Source organism: Fundulus heteroclitus, chromosome 18, assembly GCF_011125445.2.
Source record: "Fundulus heteroclitus isolate FHET01 chromosome 18, MU-UCD_Fhet_4.1, whole genome shotgun sequence".
NCBI lineage: Eukaryota > Metazoa > Chordata > Actinopteri > Cyprinodontiformes > Fundulidae > Fundulus > Fundulus heteroclitus.
The window spans coordinates 36,120,102-36,143,509 of record NC_046378.1 but is presented as its reverse complement, the minus strand read 5'-3'; the positions used below and the strand labels follow the sequence as shown (position 1 = coordinate 36,143,509).

Here is a 23,408-nt window from a genome sequence, read left to right as displayed (position 1 = left end):
TGGCATTGTGATAATCTTCCTACCAGCCAAGAGGACGCCTGCTTTCATCGAGCTGCTCACACTGATGACGACCAGTCTATCAGCACCACACTTTCCCTCTTAAACCCCATGAAAGCAGGAAGGGTGTACTTAGGTTTTTTTTTCCCATCACATGACTGTATATCTGAGATTCATCTTTGTGCAATGAATAATGGCATTGTTGAATCTGACGTGCGTTTCTCTACTACCGAGGTTGGATTTGAATAATTGAAAGAGGGTGTACTTTGTTTTGATCGTGTCTGTGCGAGTAGTCAGTATCCGACCTGCAGTACACGGCGGTCAGCGTGATCTCCGTTTGAAGAACCAGGGAAAATCTCACCCAGAAGAAGTTGCACTGCAAAAACGGAACTAAAAATAAGTACAATTTTCTTAAAATGAGTGTATCAGTCCTTGATTTGAGTGGGTAAATAAGATTATCTGCCAATGGAATACGATTTTTGCATTTAAAATAGGACCATCTCATCTCCATCATCTTATTTCAAGTGCGAGATGTCTAATTATCATATTTTAGGGGTCAGAATACTCATTCCATTGGCAGATAATCTTATTTACCTGCTCAAAACTAAGAGAAAAACACAAATTTTAAGAACATTTTACTTATTTTTAGGTCCGTTTTTGCAGTGTGAGATAACAATAACACCAGAGACATCCTCTGCACGCTTGGTAATAGGCAACGGCTTCCATCTCTCTACGGGGAGCTAAAGTACCTATGAAGTAAAACGTCATGTCTGCAACATGAAATGTGTTAACTTCAGCAGCTCTAATTCAAAACTAATACAGTTTATATCAGTTTTATCCACATTTGAAATAAGTGAAACATAAATTCAGGCAGATTTCAGGAAATGTTTAGTTGGTTCCTGCTCTCATTATCTGCTCCCTTGGCAGTTTCTCCCAGATCTTTCAACTTGTGATCGCTCTGACTCCCGTCTGCTGCAGGTAAGATACTAGCTGCTCACAACTGCTCTGAAAAACCCTGTCTCTCCAACACCAACTTGTAACTTCAACATCAAAACAGGAACAAATATGAAATTATGAATGAAGAAAGTCCAGGAATCTGCGTCAGAGTTTCAGGCTTCAGGCTTCATGAGCAGTTTTCCACCTTTGAGTTTCAGCGAGCGCAGAGACGCACCGAGGGTTTAATACTGCAGTGGTAGAGGGGTGAGGGGCGCTTTGGTTCTGGTTGTTGGCCCCGAAAGTGGAAGGTGGCTTTGAAAGGAGAATACAAAGGTGAACTGAAGAGAAGGAGGATGGAGAGAGAGAGAGGGATGAATGCAAAGCTTCTCCTTCAGCTATACCACCGTCCCACTTGGAGAGTTCCCGTTCTGCGCTGTCAGGTTCTGGGTAAGAGACAGAAAACAGGAATTAGACCACAGTATCTGCAGCCAGCTCAAATCTGAGCTAAATGAACAACTGGACAACTATAAATAAAAGCACAGAGGAGACAATTTGATTAGATTATTATTATTTTTTTGCCTCTTTCTTAGACTTTGATGCAGGTCAAAGGTAGCGTCATCAGTACTGACATGGTTAACCTGCACCTCCACTTTAAAGGGGACATATCATGAAATATATCCACTTTTTCAGCCCTTAAATATATTTTGTTGGGCACTAGGAGTCTAGAGGAGTGCAGAAAAAATGTATGTAGTTGAATAGATATTTTTCTATTATATTTGGGTCATCATCATAATAATAATAATAATAATAATAATAATAATAATAATAATAATAATAATACATTTAATTTATACTGCACTTTCCATCAAAAGATATCAAAGTACTATAGGTAAAAAAGACAAAAGCATAAAAAATTTAAAGCTATTTTTGGAAGAGAAAATTTTTTTTTTAATTAAATGCAATGTGCAAAATTAATGCACTTTGCATTAAAAAAGACAGCATCAAAACAAGTTGCTCCCAGAGCAGGGGAATTTGCAGGGGCGACTGCAGAATTTCTGCTCCGAGCGGCTTTTCCTCCGAAGTAGCACTATTCTCCTACACTCTAGATGGCAGTGTTGAGCTCCTACGCCAAACGTACTACACGGTTGATCATGGTGATATCTATGGGCTGAATCATAAAGATGTCTATATTTACGAGTCTCCGGCAGCAGGAGCTCTTGCTCATCCACCATGTTTTTATGCACGGACTGTCCTTGTAGTTATGAATTCTCCTAGGTGTGCGGAACGGAAACTTTTAACAGCGCAGTGGGGCGTAGGAGCCAAAATCATGTAATATGGCTGCACGGACCTCACGGATGCGTCAAGCATAAGTCAGGCTTAAAAGACAGGCGGGGCGGAAACAATAACAAGAAATTCAGTTTTTATAGACCAAACCTGAATGATTGTCCCCGTTTAATAACGACTCTTATTTACATGTCCAATCAACAGGAATTAGAGCCACCCCACCCATCGTGGCGTTCACAGTGTAAAATCTGTGGGAATAAATGGCAGTGCACTACAAGTTTTTGATGGGGTCAATGACACTAGGGTTCAGGTATAAACTAGACAACTGTTGCACTGTCTACACCCTGGACTGGTCACGGCTGAAGTGGGTTCTTCTGCAGCTGTGATTCCCAAGTCCAGACCTGGAGAGAGCTCCGATTACCCCGTAGGTTCCTAACAGAGCACTTCGCTCTCAGACTGCAGGTCTGCTGGTGGTTCCTAGAGTCTCTAAAAGTAGAATGGGAGGCAGATCCTTTAGCTATCAGGCTCCTCTCCTGTGGAACCAACTCCCAGTTTTGGTCCATGAGGCAGACACCCCGTCTACTTTTAAGACTAATCTTAAAACTTTCCTTTTTGACAAAGTTTATAGTCAGAGTGGATCATGTTACCCTGAGCTATCTCTATAGTTATGCTGCTATAGGCTTAGGCTGCTGGAGGACATCAGGGTCTATTTCTCTCACTCTGCTGAGTTCTCCTACTGTTCTCCAATCTGCATTATTTGTTATTTGTATTTCATCTTTTAACTTTTTGTTAATTTATCTCTTCATAGAAGGTACACCTGGTCTTGCGTTCTGTTAGCTGTGACATCATCAGGGGAGGCAGATCATCCTCTATTACCATCTAACATTGAAAGTACTCCTGGATCAATGTGAGCTTCTGTGCTTTCTGTGTCTCTGCTCTGTCTTCTATAACCTCCAGTGGGTCGAGGCAGATGAGCGTTCACACTGAGCCTGGTTCTGGTTCTGGTTCTGCTGGAGGTTCTCCTCCCTGTTAAAGGGGAGTTTTCCTCTCCACTGTCGCTTCATGCATGCTCAGTATGAGGGATTGCTGCAAAGCCATCAACAATGCAGACGACTGTCCACTGTGGCTCTACGCTCTTTCAGGAGGAGTGAATGCTGCTTGGAGAGACTTGATGCAACCTGCTGGGTTTCCTTAGAGAGGAAACTTTCTCACCAACCTGGAGGATCTGATGGAGTCTGACTTTGGAAAGAGCCTTGAGATGACGTGTTGTGAATCGGCGCTATATAAATAAATTTTTATTGAATAGAGCTACTGTCCTGCTCTCCAGCACACCTGAATATAATCAATGTCTCGTCACGGGGCGTCTGCAGAGCTGAATGGCTGACCGCTGAAGAGGAAATTCAGTTTATCTGATTCAGATGTGTTGGACCAGGAGAGCATCCAAAAACTGCAGGATAGCAACTCTCTCTGGACTTGGACAGCTGGATTTGTGAAAACGGCTTTAAAAGCAGTTTCTTTTATTTGCAAAAAAATATAATAAAAAGAGAAATTTAATGCTATGTTTTAGAAAGCCTTAGATAAGTGAGAAATCCCAACGTGCAGACTGAAACAGAATTATTCTAAACTGTTAATTACGTCGTTTATCATCCAAGGCACATTAGTGAAAACTTTCGTTGTTACAAGGAGAAAGAACGTTGTGCATTAACCAGATGAATCTTCGGAGCTGTGCTGAATCATTGGAGAAGAGGCTAGGGTCGGGGTTGGGTCAGGGTGCGACGGAAAATATTTCCCTAAAAACATTAATCAGAAGAGACGTTGAAGTGGTGGGACCAGAATATGGCGCCTCCAGCTGGTTCCCTCTCATCCCTTTGATTTATTTTAGTCCTAGAGATGTTTGTGGAGACCAGCTTTGACACGACCCCCCATGTGCTCTACTTGTTTTGATAAAACTGACTCAGGGTGAGATGGGCAAAACAATTATTAGTTGGGCAATAAGAGCCCTGAAGTGCCTCAGGTACCAAGTACCACTGTTTGGGGGCTTTCTGCTTCAGCCAAGTGGTTTCCATACATTAGAAGCATCCCAGGATGCTGGAGGAAACCATTTTCCTTTTACAGGTTGCCTAATATCAGTGTTGTAGTACACGAGTCCGAGACTCAAACTCGAGTCTGAGTCATTAGCTAAATTTAGAGACTCGTGACTTGACTTGGACTTGAGCACTGATGACTCGAACTTGGACTCGGACTCCTACATTCAGATCATTCTGACTCGGAAATTGAGAAAAAGACTTTTTTTTTATATCATTAGGCTATAATTTTAATATGTCATTAGAATATTATTTGGTGTATGATTTTAATATCTAAATTATTAGTGCAATGGAATGCTACTGCTTCATGTCATACATCCCACGTCACGGCATGTTCCTACAACGAATGTTAATTTTCACTGCGGAACTTGGACTCGACTTGATAAATAGTGACTCGACTCGGACTTGACTCGGATAAGTAGTGGACTTGACTCGGACTTGAACACTGGAGACTCGAACCTGGACTCGGACTCGAGGCATAGTGACTTGACTACAACACTGCCTATAATACAACAAACCGAGGAGAGGAACAAACGTGTGGCTTTTAACAATCTATTTACTTAAATAGACTGTAACCCCAGTCGGTCGAGGCAGATGACCGTTCATACTGAGCCCGGTTCTGCCGGAGGTTTTCCTTCCCGTTAATGGGGAGTTTTTCTTCCCACTGTCGCTTCATGCTTGCTCAGTATGAGGGATTGCTGCAAAGCCATGGACAATGCAGACGACTCTCCCTGTAGCTCTACGCTTCTCCAGGAGTGAATGCTGCTTGTCGGGACTTTGATGCAATCAACTGGTTTCCTTATATAGGAAAATTTTTGACCAACCTGACCCAATCTGTATAATATGATTGAACTTGACTTTGTAAAGTGCCTTGAAATGACATGTTTCATGAATTGGCGGTATATGAATAAAATTGAATTGAATTGAACTGAAATCCTCCACAGCTCTGGAGCTCAAACCCGAGTCCTCAGGGGGACATTCTTTGACTTTTAGATGTTTCTGATAACGAGGTTTGGTTGCTCATTCCGTCATCGGATAAAGGTGTGAAAGAGAAAGGACACCAGGCCCTGAGGACAGGAGTTTAAGACCTGTGAACACATATTCGGTTTCAGGTTTTTAGACGTATCGCTCGGTAGAATCTGAGCCTCGTACCGCTTTCCCCGGCCGTGCCCAGGTGCAGATCAGGCCCTCCTGGCAGGCCGTGATGATGCAGTCGTCCATGAACACCAGGACGGTCAGCCTCTCGTGTGCGATTTTCTTGCAGACCAGCGGCTCCAGCAGCGGCACCTCGTGCATGCGGGGGCACAGCGTGGTTCCCAGGACCTTGGCGCCGTCCAGCCGGTTGCTCCTGGGGGCCACGTTGATCTTGTCGTTGCTCTTGCTGATGTTGCCCAGGCTGTGGTACCGCTTGTGCTCCTTCTCCACCCCGCCGCTCCCGGATTTGTCCGACTTGCGCTCCTGCAGGGACAGCGTGGCGAAGCGGCCGATGCTGAACGGGGTGCTGTTCCCCGCGCTGCTGCTCCCTCCCCCTCCCCCGCCTCCCACGCTGCCCTCGGTGGCGCCCTGGCCCTTGGAGGCGTTCGCCACCGCCGGGTGGGGCAGAGAGTTGGAGCGGGACAGGGAGCGAGGCAGCGGTAAGGGAAGAGTCGGCGGGTTGGAGGTGCCGGTGTTGGCGGTCGGTGGGTGATGGTGCCCCTCCACCCCACCGCTACCTCCACCACCCGAGCTGCTGTTGACCCCCCCGCTGCCAGAATTGGGCAGGGAAGGCCCAAAAGTGTTAGTGAAGGCGCGGGACAGGGGCAGGCGGGGGTACAGCACGTCGTCCGTCAGGTCCCACAGACAGAACTGGGTGTCCTGCCCCACCGAGCCGAACCGGTAGGTGACAGACGGCGAGCCACCGCCTTTAGAGCTGTGCCGAGAGAGGCGTGACAACGTGCTGCTGGTTCGAACGCGACCAAAGTGCGTGGAGTTGTTCTGCGCCCCCTGGTGGAGGTCTTCCTCGCTGCCGCTGAGCTCCATCGGCTCGTCGTCTTCCAGCGAAGTCGTGAAGGGATCAAACGCCACCACGTTGACCCAGGACTTGTGGCCGTGGCCCCTCGCCACCACTCGACTCTCAGCGAACGACCAGACGGTGACCAGGTCGTCCTCGCCGCCGGTCGCCAGGTACTTCCCGTCGGGGCTCCAGGACACGCACAGAAGCCCGCCGAAGTAGCTCTTCATCACGCCCTGCAGCTCCATCGAGTCAAAGTGAAAGACACGCAGGCAGCCGTCCTGGCCCACGCACGCCACGTGAACGCCGTCCGGGGAGAACGCAAACTCGTTGAGGCCTCCCTCGCCCACGGCCCACCGCAGCAGAGGGTTGCGCGGCGTTTTGCTCTTGCAGGCGTAGACGGCGAAGCCCTCGCCCTGCCGCAGCAGCGAGTACTGCGGCGCGGTTGTTCCACAGGGGTGGTCCACGTTGTAAAGGTAGAGGTGGCCGCTGGCGTGGGAGGCCAGGAACAGGTTCTCCGACTTGGGGAGCCATTTCAGGCACGTCACCTTGGACTTGTCTATCAACCTCTGGAACACAGGAAGGAGTAGATTACAAATACCTTACTTTTTATTTATTACATCATTACAAATTGTGGTGGATGATTCTCCCACCACCACATCGTGTTAGTATTCTTTCTTTCTTTATATTATACTACAGTTTGAGTTATTTCATTTAGACAGGTATTTTCTAATGGGTGCACACTTTGGTTAATGACTGTCTGAATGGTTTATTTACACTTGTTTTTTGTTTAAGCTGCTGCTGATACAAACTAACCTGACGCCGCCAGATAGATTTGCTCCGCATATCCATCTGGAAACCTTCCGTTGAAGTAATTTTGGGAAGGGGCGAAAATACTGGTTAGCTGATTGGCCTATGTTGGTGATAGACGGGCCAAATAAACCAATCAGATCAACGAAGCATATGACGTACTCGTCAACATGCTTCGTCGTCGCTCTGTTACGAGCGAAGACGAAAACACAACCACAAGCCAAGCTACTCTTGCTGCTGCAGGTAAAGGCTCGTTAGCTCAGCAAAGAAATATTCTGTAATTCCGATAAAACTTGCTCAATAGCCGCGCTAACGCTAGTTTCATCGGCTGAAGCCGCCATGTTCTTTAGACTGAACTGTCGCGCTTCTCGTTGCGTCACACCTCAACCCGCCTCAAAGCCAACGCTGATTGGACGTTCGTTTGGTGAACGGCTCCAAATTTTCTTTAACGGAGAGTAGCCAGACTGATCTGCGAGTGAAACCTTTAAAGCTCGCGAGATCAGGATGGTCTCACGAGGCTAGATACAAACCAGCTGGAGGAGGAAACCTGGAGCATACCATTTGTTTGTTTGAAAGACTGACAGGGGAGACTTGTTTCAAGTTGTTAATTAGTTAATTTGTCACTTAAATATTCATCTATTATTGTTTCTGCTAAGTAAGAGTTAGTTTTGCTTTATTTGTTTCATAAATTGTTTTAGTTAATTTTGTATTTATTTGTTCTTTTGTTATGTTGTGCCTCCCTCATGTGGTAGACTTGGGTTACTCCATCCCTATTTAAGCAGCCTTTTGTTCTTTTTTGGAAGGTCAGTTTTGTTTGTGTTGAGTTAGAGTTCAGTTGACCTCAGTTAACTTGGGCCCAAATTTGTTATTTATTCTTTGATTTATTCTTACGTTAAGTCTTTGTTTTGTTTACTATTTTTGGAAGAATTAAATTGAATTCTTTCCTACTTTGAACATTTTTTTGTCCTTGTTTGAGTCTGGTCCCTCACACAAATAACATATAAATCTACACAGAAATAAAGCTAAATTGAGAAGCTGCAGGGTGTCAAAACTGTATAACTGTAAAAAAAAAAAAAAAAAAAAAAAAAAAAAAAACTTTTAACTCCTACAAATTTTGTTTCTTTGACCCTTAGTATCTCCATCCCATGTTTTCATATTGTCTTTTTGTTTGTCACTGAATATTATATATTTTTTTTTATATTGAGAGCTAATTTGTTTAGATAAAAGCAATTAAAACTTTAGTTATTTATGTACTACTTCCATTACTTTGTAAATATTATTTCTTGAATAAAACAATGTACCATCCGCAAATAAAATACTTTGTAATACATGTGATGCTTTTGTGAAATCATTCAATAATAATATGAATAAAATTGGTCCAAGTATTGAGCCTGGCAGAACCCCCATCTTCTGTCACATAGGTCTATTTCTGTATAAATTTATCTGAACTTGTGGTCCATTTATGAGTGATCCCTCTAATTTCATATTAGCCTTGAGTGATTTATTACATCAAATGGCTTTTGTAAATCTATAAAAACACTTAAAAAATAATTTCATGTCTTTTTGCAATATTTTTAGGGTTAATTCCAATTATTGCCAGTGTAGTTGAATGATTTGTCCTGAAACCATACTGACTATTGTTTAATACATTTTTTTTTTGTGTAAATCTAACCAAATACCTTTTCTAAAAGTTTAAAAAATTGTTGCAGTAATGATACAGGCCTATAATTAGAAAAAACCTGTTTATCTCCCTTTTCGTAAGGAAGTACCAGTCTTGCTCAATTAATTCTTTCTGGAAACGTTCCTGTTAATGACAAATACAGATATAAATAAATGGTTCTAAAACAGATTAAATTATGTTTTTTTTTTTCACGTCTAACCCTTCACAGTTCATTGATTTCTTCTTTCCACATTTTTGTACAATTGTCATTATTTCTTTTTCCCACATTAACAAGCAAGATACTGTTTACATTGTCTACCGTTATATGTACAGTCTTTAAAATAGTTTCTGCAATATCAGATCCAAAGTGAGACGGTGCAAGGCTCAGAGAAATGACAACAAACCCAGGAGCTCCATCTCAGACTCCCCAGGCCTCAGGTGAGTAAACTCAGTCAGAGAGATTGTTTTTAGAAAAGTGGAAGAAGAAAACCTCTCCTATCTAATGAGAATTTGGCAGCGTGGCTTAGGTTGATAAACGCAAAGTCAAATATAAACCACCAGAGTTTAGAATAACGTCATCAGGGCAGGAATGTAAGATCATAATTCACAGCATCATACGTGGATAAAACCCAACACCGCACATCAACACAAACACCTCATACCAACGGTAGAGTATGCTGTACCTTTTATTTTACTGCATTGTATTTTTTTACTTTTACTTATGTAATATTATGGATAAATATGGCTACTCTTACTCGAGTAAAATCTCTGGCTACTTTATCCACCCTGACTAACTTTAGTGAATAATGAACAGACATGTTTTAACCACAAATTGCACCAGAGACACACACCTACAGATTATGTTAAAGTGAGACTTCTACTTAGTACACAAGCTTTGTTGTTTAAATGCTATTTTCTGCTGAGCTCATTGAGCCACTCGGAGCTCAAGTGAACGTACAGTAAAAAATTAGATATTCTTATTACTTTCCACTGTTCTAACATACTGTATATACACTCACTGCAGCTTTATCAGGTACACCTTGCTAGTACCAGGTTGGACCCCATTTGCCTTTACGCAGATGCTGCAGATTATTCGGCTGCACATCCATGATGCAAATCTCCTGTTCCTCCACATCCCAAAGGTGCTCTGCTGGAGATCTGGTGACTGTGGAGGCTGTTTGAGGTCATTGAACTCATTGTTCTGCTCAAGAACCCAGTCTGAGATGATTCCTGCTTTATGACATGACGTGTTATCCTGCTGGAAGCAGCCATCAGAAGATGGTTCACTGTGTTCATAAAGGGATGGACATGGTCAGCAATACTCAGGTAGGCTGTGTTCAACTGGTACTAAGGGGCCCAAAGTCTGAAAATATCCCCCACACCATTTCACCACCAGTCTGAACCACTGATACAAGGCAGGATGGATCCATGTGCTGGTGAAGATTCTCAGTCATCCAGGTCATGGTCATTCCAAAAAAAAGTTAAAAACAAAGCAACTGGACTTGTTTTCTGTAGTTGAAGACGTTTTGCTTCCTCTCCAGGAAGCTTTCTCAATTCAAAAGGTTTGGAGTAATGTGCAGTACCAGTACCAAGCGTTTCCACCCCTTAGTAATGGGCAGTCGTTAAAGTCATTAATGCAGCAGATTGAACCGAAAAGTCAATAATGCTGCAGATTGAACCTCCTCTGGAGGCCTTAGGTTCCAACTCTCAAAAACTTACAAAACAGCTATAGGATTAATTCCGGCCAATCATCACCTTAACTCTCACCCTCATTCGGGTGATCAAAACATTGTTCCTTTAAGCCAGGCCAATAACGACCCTAACGACTCCTCATTACAGAGGAGTGGACCAGTTTCGGTCCAATCTGCTGGCTTAATGGCTTTAACAACCGCCCATTACTAAGGGGTGGACCTGTTTCTGTTGAATTTGCATGTTATCTAAGCCATTACAAGGCCTTTGTTTGGACAGTAGTATAAAGCTTGGTACTACACATTACTCCAGACTTTTTGAATTGAGAAAGCTTCCTAGAGAGGAAGTGAAACGTCTTCAACTACGGAAAACAAGTCCAGTTGCTTTGTTTTTAACTTTTTTGTGGATGCTTTCATGATTCTGACCCTACAATCCGAATGTGGCAGCAGAAATTGAGTCTCATCAGACCAGAAAACGTGTTTCCAATCCTTTATTGTCCAGTTTTGGTGATCCTGTGTTAATTATAGCCTTGGTTTCCTGTTCTTAGCTGACAGCAGCAGAACCCGGTGTGGTCTTCTGCTGCTGTAGCCCATCCGCCTCAAGGTTTGACGTGTTGTACGTTCAGAGACTCTGTTCTGCAGACCTTGGTTGTAACGAGTGGTTATTTGAGTTACTGCTGCCTTCCTATCAGCTCCAACCAGTCTGACCATTCTCTGACCTCTGGCATCAACAAGGCATTTGCTGCTCACTGGATATTCTCTCTTTTTCGAACTGTTCTCTGTAAACCCGAGAGATGGTTGTGGGTGAAAATCCCAGTAGATCAGCAAATTCTGAAATACTCAGACCAGCCCGCCTGGCACCAACAACCAATGCCACGTTCAAAGTCCCTTAAATCACCTTTCTTTCCCATTCTGACGCTCGGTTTGAACTGCAGCAGCTCGTCTCGACCACGTCTACATGCCTAAATGCACTGAGTTGCTGCCATGTGATTGGCTGATTAGAAATAGGCATTAACGAGCAGTTGGAGAGGTGTATCTAATAAAGTGGCCGGTGAGTGTATATTAACAGCTGTAAAGTATTGGTTTCATTGATGTAATGTTGGGGGGAAAAAATCATAAAAGTGTTACTCCTGCCTGAATTTGGTATTTTTTGTATATTGTTTTTATTTTAGTCTTTAAAAAACCTGAATTTGTACTTTAAATTTCTCCCTCTCCGATCACGTCATTTTCAAATCTTAAATCAGATGTTATGAGTAACGTTTCTACCGAATACTTTTTCACTCTTACTTGAGCAATTTCTTGGTTGGCTTCTTTTTACTTTCACTTAAGAAAAAATATGTTGAAGTAGTGCTACTCTTATCTAAGTACCATTTTTGACTGCTCTACACACCGCTGTGAGTACAGAGGTGCAGGGATGATGATCTGGGCTTGTTTTTCAGCCACAGGACCATTGAGTCGACCAGGAACTCCTCTGTGGACCAAAGTCTTCTAGTCAAATGTGAGACCATCCGTCTGACAGCTGAAGCTTGATTCAGACGGGCTCCATAACAACGTGAGAGGCTGATCCTAACTGAGAGGCCACTGGATCACAGGCTCTACCAAGGTCGATCTTTTTATAAACGATGATGGAGGTGGAATCTTCCGTATGATTTTATTCACTTGAAGTTGTTTTTTAATAATTTTAGAACCTGGTAAAAGGCCAGGTCCTGGTATCTTCTACATGAAAACAGGCTTGTGCCGAAGAAATCTGCTACAACTGATGGCATGCAGGCTTTTTAAAGAAGTGTACCACTTTTCAGAGGAATATTTGAAGAGGTTTTTATTTTATTTCTTATTAGACAGTAAAATATTTAATAAACGAAAAGCTATCTGTCCACCACAGCGGAGTAACTAGAACACGGGTCTGCAACCTGTGGCTCCAGAGCTGCGTGCGGCTCTTTACACCTTCAGCTTTGGCTCTTTAAAACTTTGACCAAAAATGCAGGGGGAAAAAATTGGTCAATGTTTCTAAATGTAAAGGTAATTTAAAATTGCTAGCTTTAGCATGCATTATTTCTGCAATATATGCATAACATGTCCTGAAAGATAGAAACTAATGGTGTATAGAATATTTTACTAAAGCTAAATGAAGTATGTTTTTGTCAATATGTTGCAAACGACTTGCTTTTTCATAATTTTGATGCCATTTACTATAAAAATGAAGAAAATGTATTAAACCTAAACATAAAAATACTGTTGGTTGAGTAATAAAAAACGTTGATCTTTAATTTAAAAAAAATTAAACAAATGTCCTATAGTACACTATAAAAACAAGCTCTTGAGAACAAGAGATGTGTAACTTTTGTGGCTCTAAACAAAATTTGTTTAGCTGGACCAAGGGCATAAATGGCTCTGCGGGTTGGAAATGTTGCTGACCCCTGAACTACAAGAATGGCCTCTGCCATGTCCTCTAAAACTGAATAAATGCGACAGAAATCCTACCTCCTCATTGAAGAGCTTGCTGGTTTCCTTCTTGATCGGGTCGAGGTACTGGACCTGGCCGGCTGAGAAACCAACGATCAGTGCCACGCTCTCCGCCGTGGCCGAGTACTGGTTGAAGTCGTGACACGTCGGCTGCGTCCCCTTGTAGATCCTCTTGTCTATGGGTTTACTGAGGTCCACGGCCTGCAGAGAGCAGAGCGGAGAGAGATCTGTGAGCACGAAACTGTGCTCAGGGTCAGAGACGTTACCAGCAGTTTCAGGTTTCACTTTGAGCTTCTTAGCAATTTGCACTTCAGCGGCACGTTTTGGCAGCTTCTAGTATAATCGTGACTGGATATTGGACCAATCTTCTTGTCAGGATTGAAAAGCTGTTTCCCGGCAGCAACCTGGCTTCTACGCATAATAAATCAATTTATAACAGATAATTTAGGAAAGCTATTCTGGTAGCGTAATGCTAGCCTGCTTTGATCGTTCCATAACCAGAGTTGGTGAGTTTCTGGATCTTTGTTATGGTAGAACACCCAACTACACTGCAAAAACCAAATTAAAAATAAGTTCAAATTTCTTGAAATTAGTGTATTTGTCCTTAAATTGAACAGGTAAATAAATAAATCAAATTACTATTTTACACCTAAATTAAGATAATTAGATAAAATACTCTTGAAATAAGATGATAGAGATGACTTGTTCCTATTTTAAGTGCAAAAATCTTATTCAATTGGCAGATTATTTAAACTTGCTGCTCAAATCAAGGACAATTACACCTTATTTCAAGAAAACTTTACTTATTTTTAGACATGTTTTTGCAGTGTGTGTCTAAGATTCAACTCAAAGAGCCTCCCCCCCTCAGATGAGCAGAAATTGGTTAGGAGGTTCAGGAGCAAGGCCACAGCATAAGTCAACAGTTGTTGCCTTTCAGCAAGAAAGTCCTGGGTTCAAATCCCTGCCTTGGGTCTATCTGGGTGGAGCTTGTATGTTCTCACCATGCATGTGTGTGTCCCTCCGAAAGTCCAAGAGTATGACTGTTAGCTAAATGAGTCTGTTTAAAATACCCTTAGGTAAGAGAGTGTGTGTGAATGGTTGTCTGTCCTCTGTGGCCCTGTGAAGGACCAATGGCCTGTCCAGGGTCTATCCCGCCTCTCGGTACCTGCTGGAGATGGACGGACACTCAGGAACCAACAGGGGTCAAGACTACCCTGAACTGTAAACTGCTGGAACACCAGTTCCCCGTCAACGGTGAAGTCAGTCCAACATCTAAATTAACTGAGAAGGTGCCGAACACAAGAACACCTTCAAGCTGCTCTGAAAGTGGTTGGATCTTCTTGAACCCAATGCCAGGGCAGCTTCATGGCCGATTGTACTGAGGAGCTGCACAAAAAACCCTGAAGAGGGAATCTCAGTAGTCAGTGGAAAAATCTTTAATGCCATCACAGCAGCTAGACTTCTTTTAGATTCATCGTTGAGCTCTGGAGGCGTCTTTGCCATCACCCTCATCTTCAGCTGCCTTCATTTGGATTCAAATCAGGACTCTGGAAGCTCCAAAAACTTTAATTGCATTTCCAGTCAGAGGAAACATCTTTGTAAGATTAAATGATAGGGATCAGTATAACAGCTTCACATCTTTGATTTTCCAACTTCCGGCCCTGAGAGCACAGCAGCTGGTGTTGGGCAGGACTGCCAGGACCGGCAGTGAAAGCTGAGAAACTCATTTAAAGGAGCAATAAGTAAGAAATTGACTGTAAAATCAAACTAAATCATTCTCATTTCTCACCTGGGAAGGAAGTAACATTCCCTAAAAACAATCGGTCCTCTCCATCAACAATGTCTTGGTCAAGTTTTTCTCCTTTCAAACCTAGAGATACCCGGAATAAAACGTTTAAACACCAATAAGTGTAGCCCGTGTTTATTTCCTGGTTCCTGAGCCAATCATATGAGAGTTCCCAGGGTTACCAAAACAGAGGCTTTTGGTATTTTATCTTGACAAAAGAGCAGCAGTCTGCAAACATGGAAGCCAGTAAGAGAAGCGGACCAGTAACTTCATTAAATAAAAAAAATGTGCATAGATAGGTTTATTGTGATTTTTGTTTACCTGCTATCTCAAAAATTAAATTTGATTTCAACAATACAGTATGATTATAGATCAAAAACATAAAAAGGGCCTGGCACTGTTGGAATATTTTCTAATTTACTGGGTCATTATTCATTTGCTTTTTTGTTGGTGAAATTGTTACCATTCTTGAATTGTGGTTAGGGGCCAAGCAAAATCATTTCAAGGGCCACAAATGGCCCCCAGACCACACTTTGGACACCTCTGCTTTAAGCAAACGGCAGCAATGAACTTAGGGATGTTTCAAAGATACAAACAAAAAAAACAACTAAAAAAATAATCTCTACTTGTCCCTGTTTACATACAATCCAGTTTTAGCTCCACAGCACAGCTAGCTGTGAAAGGAAGTTAGAAAAGGAAGAGTTTATAACTCCATTGGGTGAAGAAATTAGGAAACCCTTCCCAGGAGAGGCCTACCAACCCAAACTACTCCTAGAGGTTATGGACAACTCATCCAGGAGGTCACAGCAGAACCAAGAACCACCCCCCCCCCCCCCCCCCGCCTGCCTCAAGGTAAGGACCGGACAAAAAATGGCCTCCATGCCAGAACCACCACTGACCCAAAGAACAAAAAGGCCTGTTTCACTGTTACCAAAAAAAAACTGTCTGACGAGACAAAAGTGGACCTTTTTGGGGTATGTGTGTCCCGATAACATCCGATTTTGAAACTCACAAGACTCCAGAAAAAGATCATCATAGCTATAGTGAAGCATGGTGGTGGTAGTGTGATGGTGTGTGGCTGCTTTAGGACCTGGGCGACTTGCTGTAAGTGACAGAACCATTGATTCTGCTCCTAAAGAAAAATATCCAACGCGGTTACATCACGGTTCGTGACGTAAACCTGAGGATTACGATCCAAGGCACACTGGGAAGTCCACCACAAAACAGCTCGAAAACCTAAATCAAGGTTCATAGTGGTCCAGTCAAAGTCCGGATTTAAATCAGACAGAAATAACGTGGCTTGACATGTTGGAAAATCTTCCATTGTGACTGAAATAAAAAGAAAAAGAGAATGGGCCAGATATCACAACGGCTAGATTGCAGACTAAAGATGCCACAAGCAGACATTAAGCTTAGAGGAGGATTAACTTTTCATTTAGGGGCCGGTTAGGGTCCCCTTGATAAGTGAAACCTTCACTTGAAAGCTGCTTTTTGTATCTACTCAGGTTCTCTGACTGTTTGATTATCTGGAATACTTTAAATGTGACAAAAAAAAAATATAAAAATAGAAGACATTTATAAGGGGGTGGATACTCTACACCGCAATCTAGGATTAAAGGCTCAAGAAGGACTTCTAGAACAAACAAAACAGATCCGGCTGATAGTAAAGATTGCAGACACATGAATGCTGATTAAAATAAAAATACAAATAGGGGTGATAGCTGAAAATGCTCCAGATTAATCTGCTTTAATCAGAATGAAGATTCACAGCGATGAATTATGTTGCTCAAGCTCAAAAAAGAAAAAATGTCAACATTTAGACGCCTTTTTCTGTGAGATCAGCAGCAAACGAGCTGGTGGATGTTTCAGCTTTCAGGGCCCCATCTGCAGCCTTCTGGATCCAGCTGCAGCCAGCAGGTGAGCCGGGGCTGCCGGAGCCCCTCTGGTCGCTCCCCTGCTCCTCCAGCATCACCACCGTGGCCCTCCTGCAGGGTCCCCTGACGCGCTGCATCCATTTTAGCAGCCCTCATCCTGGGGAGGCCCCGTGACAGCAAGGTGATGGAGCCAGGCTGGGAGCCGCTTAGCAGGCTGGGCTATGAGGCAGAGGAGGCTCACCTTCTTGATGTTGGTGTAGGTGTAGAAGTACAGCTCCCTGCCGATGTTGAAGCACACGCGCTCCGAGTCCTCGCTCGGGTCCTCGGGCTGCAGCTTCACCATGGACACCCGGACCGGCGGCAGGAAGCCCGCCGGGGAGGAGTTGGCCGCCGCGTTGGAGGAGGAGGAGGCTGCGGCGGCGGCGGCCCCGGGCCCCTGCAGCAGCCCGACCCCTGCTCCGGGGATCGGTCCGGGTCCTGCCCCGGGCCCCAGCGTGGCTGCGCCGGTCGGGCCGCGCGGCAGGCCGCCCCGCTGCTGCGAGTCGGAGAGGGTGAGCAGCTTGTAGAAGCCCTCTCTGGTCCGGAACTGGGATTTAATCTCATTGATATCCTTCAGAGCGCCGCCATCTCCGGCCATTTTCAGCGCAAACGAGCCGCACACAGGAAACACTGATTCTGACCTGGAAATAATAATAATAAAAAAACAACAACACTGCCCGATGGAAATAAAAGAACTAGAACCGAATCAGGACTGACGGAGAAGAGCAGCAGGAGCAGCCGAGCGCAGCCAGGCTCGCTCAAGCACACCCGGTCCGATCCGCCGCATCCTACAGCCGAGCTGCCCGCTGCCCAACCGCGCGGAGGCAGCTTCTCTGAGCCGGGGCAAGCATCATCCTCGGCCGGTCTCTGCCTCCGATCGTCCGCTGCGCGCAGAGTGCGTGAGCCGGTGTGTCTGCTGCTGCTGCTGCTGCTGCTGCTGGCCGGGCCTGGCACTGCGTCGGCGGTCCGGGCGGGGGGAGGGCGGGGTGGGTGAGGAGAAAACATCCAGGCTGGGTCAGCTTCATTTACCGGACCCGAGCACCTAAGGAACGGCTGGGCTCAAAATCCACAAAAGGTACAAGGATTGGAGCACTTTATTGGTGTTTAAACGTTTTATTCCGGGTTATTGTTTTGGATGTTCTACTCCTTCCAAAGGGAATGCAAATATTGCATTTAATTAAACTCACTCTGTTAACACTAGCATTACCAGGGTTTTCGACCTCTCCCCTGAAGTCCCGAAAGAGGGTCAAAAGACCCTGAGTCCAAACTGACGACTCTGGTGGCTCAAATTAGCATCCCTTGTTCAATTGTAAATAGGGCCATTGCCTGAGGAATCAGCAGGGGGGGAGGAGAGCCGAACTCACAAAAGCATCCCACACTTCTGTACTGTCAGGCCAGAAGGTATGTGTGAATAGTCCATGTTGGGGGTGGGTGCGATCTATGATGGAGGCAGCTCTACAGTAGAAAACTAACCAAATTAGCAACACGGGTTGGCGTTCAAAGTTACTGCAGGGCTATCATTGGATGGGGTTAAATAATAATAATAAAAAAAAGACACATTTTACTGTAGGCAACCCGTGTTTTCCTTACAAGTTTTCCTTGAAAATTAAGGAGCTGTTTGCTGATTTCATACATCAGAACACCCAAGAAAACAACTTTTATTTAATTAGATTATAATTGCACTGCATTTAACAAGGTCCCCTTTTTTTACTCTGACCAGTTTCCCTGTATCTAGTGAATATAGCATCCCCCAAAGAATAAAAACAACCAACACTATCACTTTACAACTATTACCCTGCAGTGTGGATAAAACTAAATACTATAATAATAAACAATTGTTTGTTATTAGCAAAGTGCAGCATTTTTGGGATACAAAATCTCTAAAACCATCGTGTATGGTTTATTATGTATGTATGTTATATTATAAATCAACTAGCTGCTTGGGAGTCAGGGTAGAAAAATAAGCCTACTCTGTGCTTCCATCACAAACAAGGTAGTTCTGAAAATTATTTTAAAGAAGGAGATGTTTGTCTGAGTGATACCCTGTCAGTTTAGGCTGATGACCATGTCCTGGTCATGTCTAATTAGGCCCCTCTCTTTCAGATTTCAATCGAACAATAACAAGCTTATTGTTTCAATCGAACAGTAAGTTTTGTGTTGACTAGAATTTAGTAATTAAGCATGTTTTTTTAATCTAGGAATATCAGGCCCTGAATACAAATGCAGTCCACACTTTTTCAGATTTGCCTTTGAAAACCACTTTTTAAACCACAGATCTTTTTCTATTCACATTACGATTATGCACTAATTTGTATGAGTAAATGTCATAAAATTCCAATGAAATACACTGATGTTTGCAATCATAATTTAACAAAATGCAAAACAGTTCAAGTAGTACGAATACCAAATTGTCCAAATTGCCATTGCCTCTTATACGTTTGTATATTTCTCATGCTGGAATTTCAGTCCTCTTGACTTAGACACAAATACTTCTGGTCATTGCTCACAGCTGTACCTGGCAGTTAGTAGGGAGTTAAGCTTCCCCCTTCCTTTGGTGCACCAGTAATGGCCTTATTTACAGAACAAAAGCACCGGTTCACAACTGCTTATAGGATGCTAATTAAAATCCTTCAGGTCAGTCGACCCGTCTCTGGGCCCCAAAGGTAGAAATGTTAAATGACCCTTCTCTGGTAATTCTAGTGTTAAGAAAACAGGGGCGAATCCAGAATGTTTAGTAAGTAGAGACGAAATGGGGCCCACAAGCCTTTGTGTGGTGCAATAAAACCAAAGGAAAGAAATGTCAGAAATTGTATTATGAACTTTTGCTTTGGATGTGTTGCTTTTCTGAGACAGAATTTACGAATAAAATTTTCCTCGACAATCCTCTAAAGGTTACAGTTATCGCTGTTGTATCATTTCCTACCACACTTTTTCCTTCCATTAAACTTTCTTTGAATATTCTAATATTCACATTTTCTGAGACACTGAATCTTGGATTTTCACTGTCTTTTAACCATAATTATCAAAATTAAAATAAAGTCTTATTTCTCTCCATGTGCAATGAATCTATTGCACATCTACTTTCTGACATAAATTACAGTAAATATTTAACTTTTTTTTTTTTTACATCATTACATTTTTTTAACTGAAAACGTTTTTTTCCCCCTCACAAAAATATGTGTCCATGATTTTAAAATACCACAGCAGTTTTTATTTTTTATTTTTTATACATGGTTAAGTGATCCTTCTATGTTGTGCGGTCAGACCCTGACATGAGGGACAGACATTAAAACTTGGTCGCTATAAAAACGACAAATAAATTAGCTGTTTAAGACACAGCAAATGTTTTCTCACATCCCTAAAGGGCTTTACAGAACAAATAGGTCAAAGTAATTTTCAGCTGCACAGAAATATAAGATCCGGTGAATCAAACTCCCAACAGAAATCCAAACGTGCTGATAGATGCATTTGCTGTATTTAGTCAATTTCTTTAGGTAAAAGCAGATTTTTGTGCCCCAAACCCTACTTTTGAGTATAGATAGGATATTTGCTATGAAGTTAAATAGAATGCAAAGGGTTTAGTAATTAAAAGATGAATACTTTGTGTGGTACGTAACAATTGCAAGAAGATTTTAATTTGTCTGTAATAATTTGACAAATTAAAAATAAAGCTGATAGATATGCATCAACTACCCCTGCTTGTGGACCAAATAATTTTGAATTGCAGTAGGGGGGCACACAAAATCAGTCCAGGGGCCGCAAATGGCCCCTGGGCCCCACTTTGGACACCCTTGGTCTAATCCCATAAGAGTACGGCTACAGTAAAATTCAGTGGATGATCTAAGTGCGAACTGTAGGGAAGCAAGGCAAGTTTATTTATAAAGCACTTTTCAGTAACAAGACAAATCAAAGTGCTGTACATGAACAGGAAAAAAAAAACATTACAGAGGAAATATTACATATGAAGAGAAAAATGGCATTAACAAAGGACTAAGTTGAGTAAATCCTTGACTAGACTTGTTTAGTTTCACTGTAACAAGCTTCATCACTAATATTCAAAGCTTACTTGTTTCTGTTTACATATTTAAAACATACAGAAAGCAGAAAATCACAGTACTTAATTATTTCTATTCATAAAAAAATAAACTAAGTAAATGCGTTGATTGTTTTGATCTAAAGTAGCTTTGTCCAAATTTTGTAATAACTACAACTAGAATAACTTCATTTGTTCCATTGTAATAAGAATAAGCTAAATAAACCCATTACTATACTTGTTTCACTGGAACAAGCTTCATCACAAAAAAGAAAAGAAATAAAAATAGGTATCTGATCTGACTTTTCTGAAACTACAGCCAAAACAGAAAGCAAGCAGGGTAAAAGAAAGGATGTGCGTGTTAGTCTAGGTTGTGTGTGTTGCAGTAGCCCCCGCTGCCATAGTCATTGATAGTGATGGACCATTATTAGTCCGTTCAGTAGGTTCCGTTCCAGGTCACAGATGTCATAGAAAAGGCAGGTACTGTAATATTCTGGTTTTTGTTCTGGTTTTATTTTTGAGTCATTTTCCTCTCCTGCTTTAGGTTTTCTGCTTGCTTTGAGTTTGTGTCCTGTCTGGGTTTTTATTTACTGTTAGTTTATCCTGTTTTGTCATTTGTTTTAGTCTTAGCTTTATTTTTTGTTTTAGGTTTTTACTTTAGAGTGATTTTGTTTCTCAGTAAGTTTGGTGTAGTTTCTGTCCACTTGTCCTGTCAGCTTTTTAGCTTTGGTTTCTGGTTTATTTCTTGTTTTGATCCTCTGCACTGATGTCTGGTCTAATTACCCCCTCTGCACACCTGCCTTACTCCACCCCTGTTGCAATCATCTCTGACCGGTTTCACCTGCTTCATCCTCCATATAAACTGTTGAGACCAGACATCAGTGCCAGGTCGTCTTGTTGAGTATGGGTGAGTTTTCCTCTTGCAACTTTCTGTTATGGTTTGCGTTTGGATTTTTGACCCCCTTGTCTCCAGAAACCTGAGCCATCCTGTTTTGCCTGTTCCTGCCTTGCCTGCCCCGTTACTCTGTTTATTTTTGTGCCATCTTTTTGTTTGACGGTCTTTTTGGCTTTTTTCCCTGTTTTGCTTTTTGTTAATAAAGAACCTGATCTGAACCTCTGCTGGTCTGGCTGAATTCTGGGTCCCCTGCCTCTGATTCATGACAGGTACTGGGGGCAGAGCGTCTTGTTTACCTAACATCCAGGAGAAATAAAGACCGGTCTTTCAAGGCCGACACGGGGGACCTATTTCGGACAACAGCAATTGTTTTGGGGCAGGCTGATTCTTTTTTTCTGTCTGCCTTAAAGTCTCACTGGTGCTTCTCAATGGCGAAACCAAACAGCCAAATTAGTGGTCATTCCGCCAAAGCCGAGCTTCCAACTTGTCCAAGATCTATTCCCTCCCGCCAGCGAGTTCAGGAACTGCAACTGGACTGCGATTCTGTGCAAGATTGGCATCTAATTTTCAATTCTGTTCACAGAGCATCTGAGTGTTGACAGCACGACATATTCCCTCTAATAGTTCAGGCAGCCTTGACATGGGCCAAAACAGCTCCAAAAAGTAGAAATCCTGTTATCATAAATCCAATTATGTTCGCATTTTCAAAATCCTTGATCGAAATAATGGACACATAGACGATCCTCCTCCCAGTAGTCCACCGTGTGTCCAGCTGCAAATGTCCCGCCAGGGCTTTCCTTTGCCCAGTGTTCTCGTTGAGCGACCAGCTGACAAGATGCATAATTTACATTTCAGAAGATATATGTAAAGAGAGACTTCAAAAATGTTTTATAGAAAGCAGAAGCAGGGCAGATACGGGGGAAGAAGAGGGGAAAGGAGAAAGAAAAGTGTCCGCCTTCACTGAGAGCAAGAAGCCCAATCATTATCTTAGTTTTTCTTTATTTTTTTAACTTCAAATTTTTTTATAATTATTTTAAAATCTTTAGAATTGTTTTTTTATTTTTTATTTTCTTTCTGTTTTAGACCCAATAATATTTGTCTAAATATTAGTTTTTCTTTTTTTTTTAAGTTGTCTAAAAGCCAAACAGGCTTTTAGACAACTTAAGACTCAAAATCCTTGAGTCTTAAGAGGTTAAACACAGCATTCCAATTAACAGTATATGTTTAAATTCTATAGGAAATGGCCTGATTCTGCTGTTGAAAGGGAGACTTTTCTTCCCGCTGTCGCCACATGCTTGCTCAGGATGAGGGGTTGTTGCAACATTGACAGCTGGACAGAGGCTTTTGGGGGGTGGGGTAAATTCTTAAGAAAGGCCAGACTTTGGAGCTCCAAAGCTCAGGCTTTCTTGTCTTAACAAGAAAATTTTTTTCTTTACCAGATTGATTCTTCATTTCAATTCCATTTTTGTTTTATTTTTTACAATAATTGCTATTAAGGCTTTCACATTTTCTTTTTTACATTTCATCATGTAGTATTTAAATTAAAGTGTCAGGTCACACAAACAGATTTTGTCCCTGTGAAACATTCATAATCTTGTTGATTTTTAACTTATGCATTTTCACGTATTCAAGGTGAAATCTTAAGCTTATTTTCCTGTGCCAACGGTTGTATTAAAGAGAAATGTAGTTCTTTGGAGGTTTAAATTTGTGTAATTTTAAGATAAAGAGATTGGATTTTTGGTTTTGTCTCTATAACAAGCTCAAGACACCACAGCATCAAGTCCTGCACTGATTAAAGAAGAGCTCAATTTTTTTAATATGCAAATATTCCCCTCTCCTTCTCCCTCCAAAATGAAGACAAAGCCAACC

The 23,408-nt window shown here is 42.4% G+C and overlaps 1 protein-coding gene across 1 annotated transcript; it reads right to left on the bottom strand.

Moving 5' to 3' along the window:
- Nucleotides 1-591: 591 nt before the first annotated feature.
- zmp:0000000529 (WD repeat-containing protein 20) lies at nt 592-17,559 on the bottom strand. The gene is made up of 4 exons (XM_012868262.3): nt 16,814-17,559; nt 12,931-13,113; nt 5,454-6,860; nt 592-1,376 (listed from the first exon to the last, which is right to left on the bottom strand). The coding sequence occupies exons 1-4, from the start codon at nt 17,207-17,209 to the stop codon at nt 1,329-1,331; spliced, it is 2,034 nt and encodes a 677-aa protein (XP_012723716.2). The 5' UTR covers nt 17,210-17,559; the 3' UTR covers nt 592-1,328.
- Between the last annotated feature and the right edge of the window lie 5,849 nt (nt 17,560-23,408).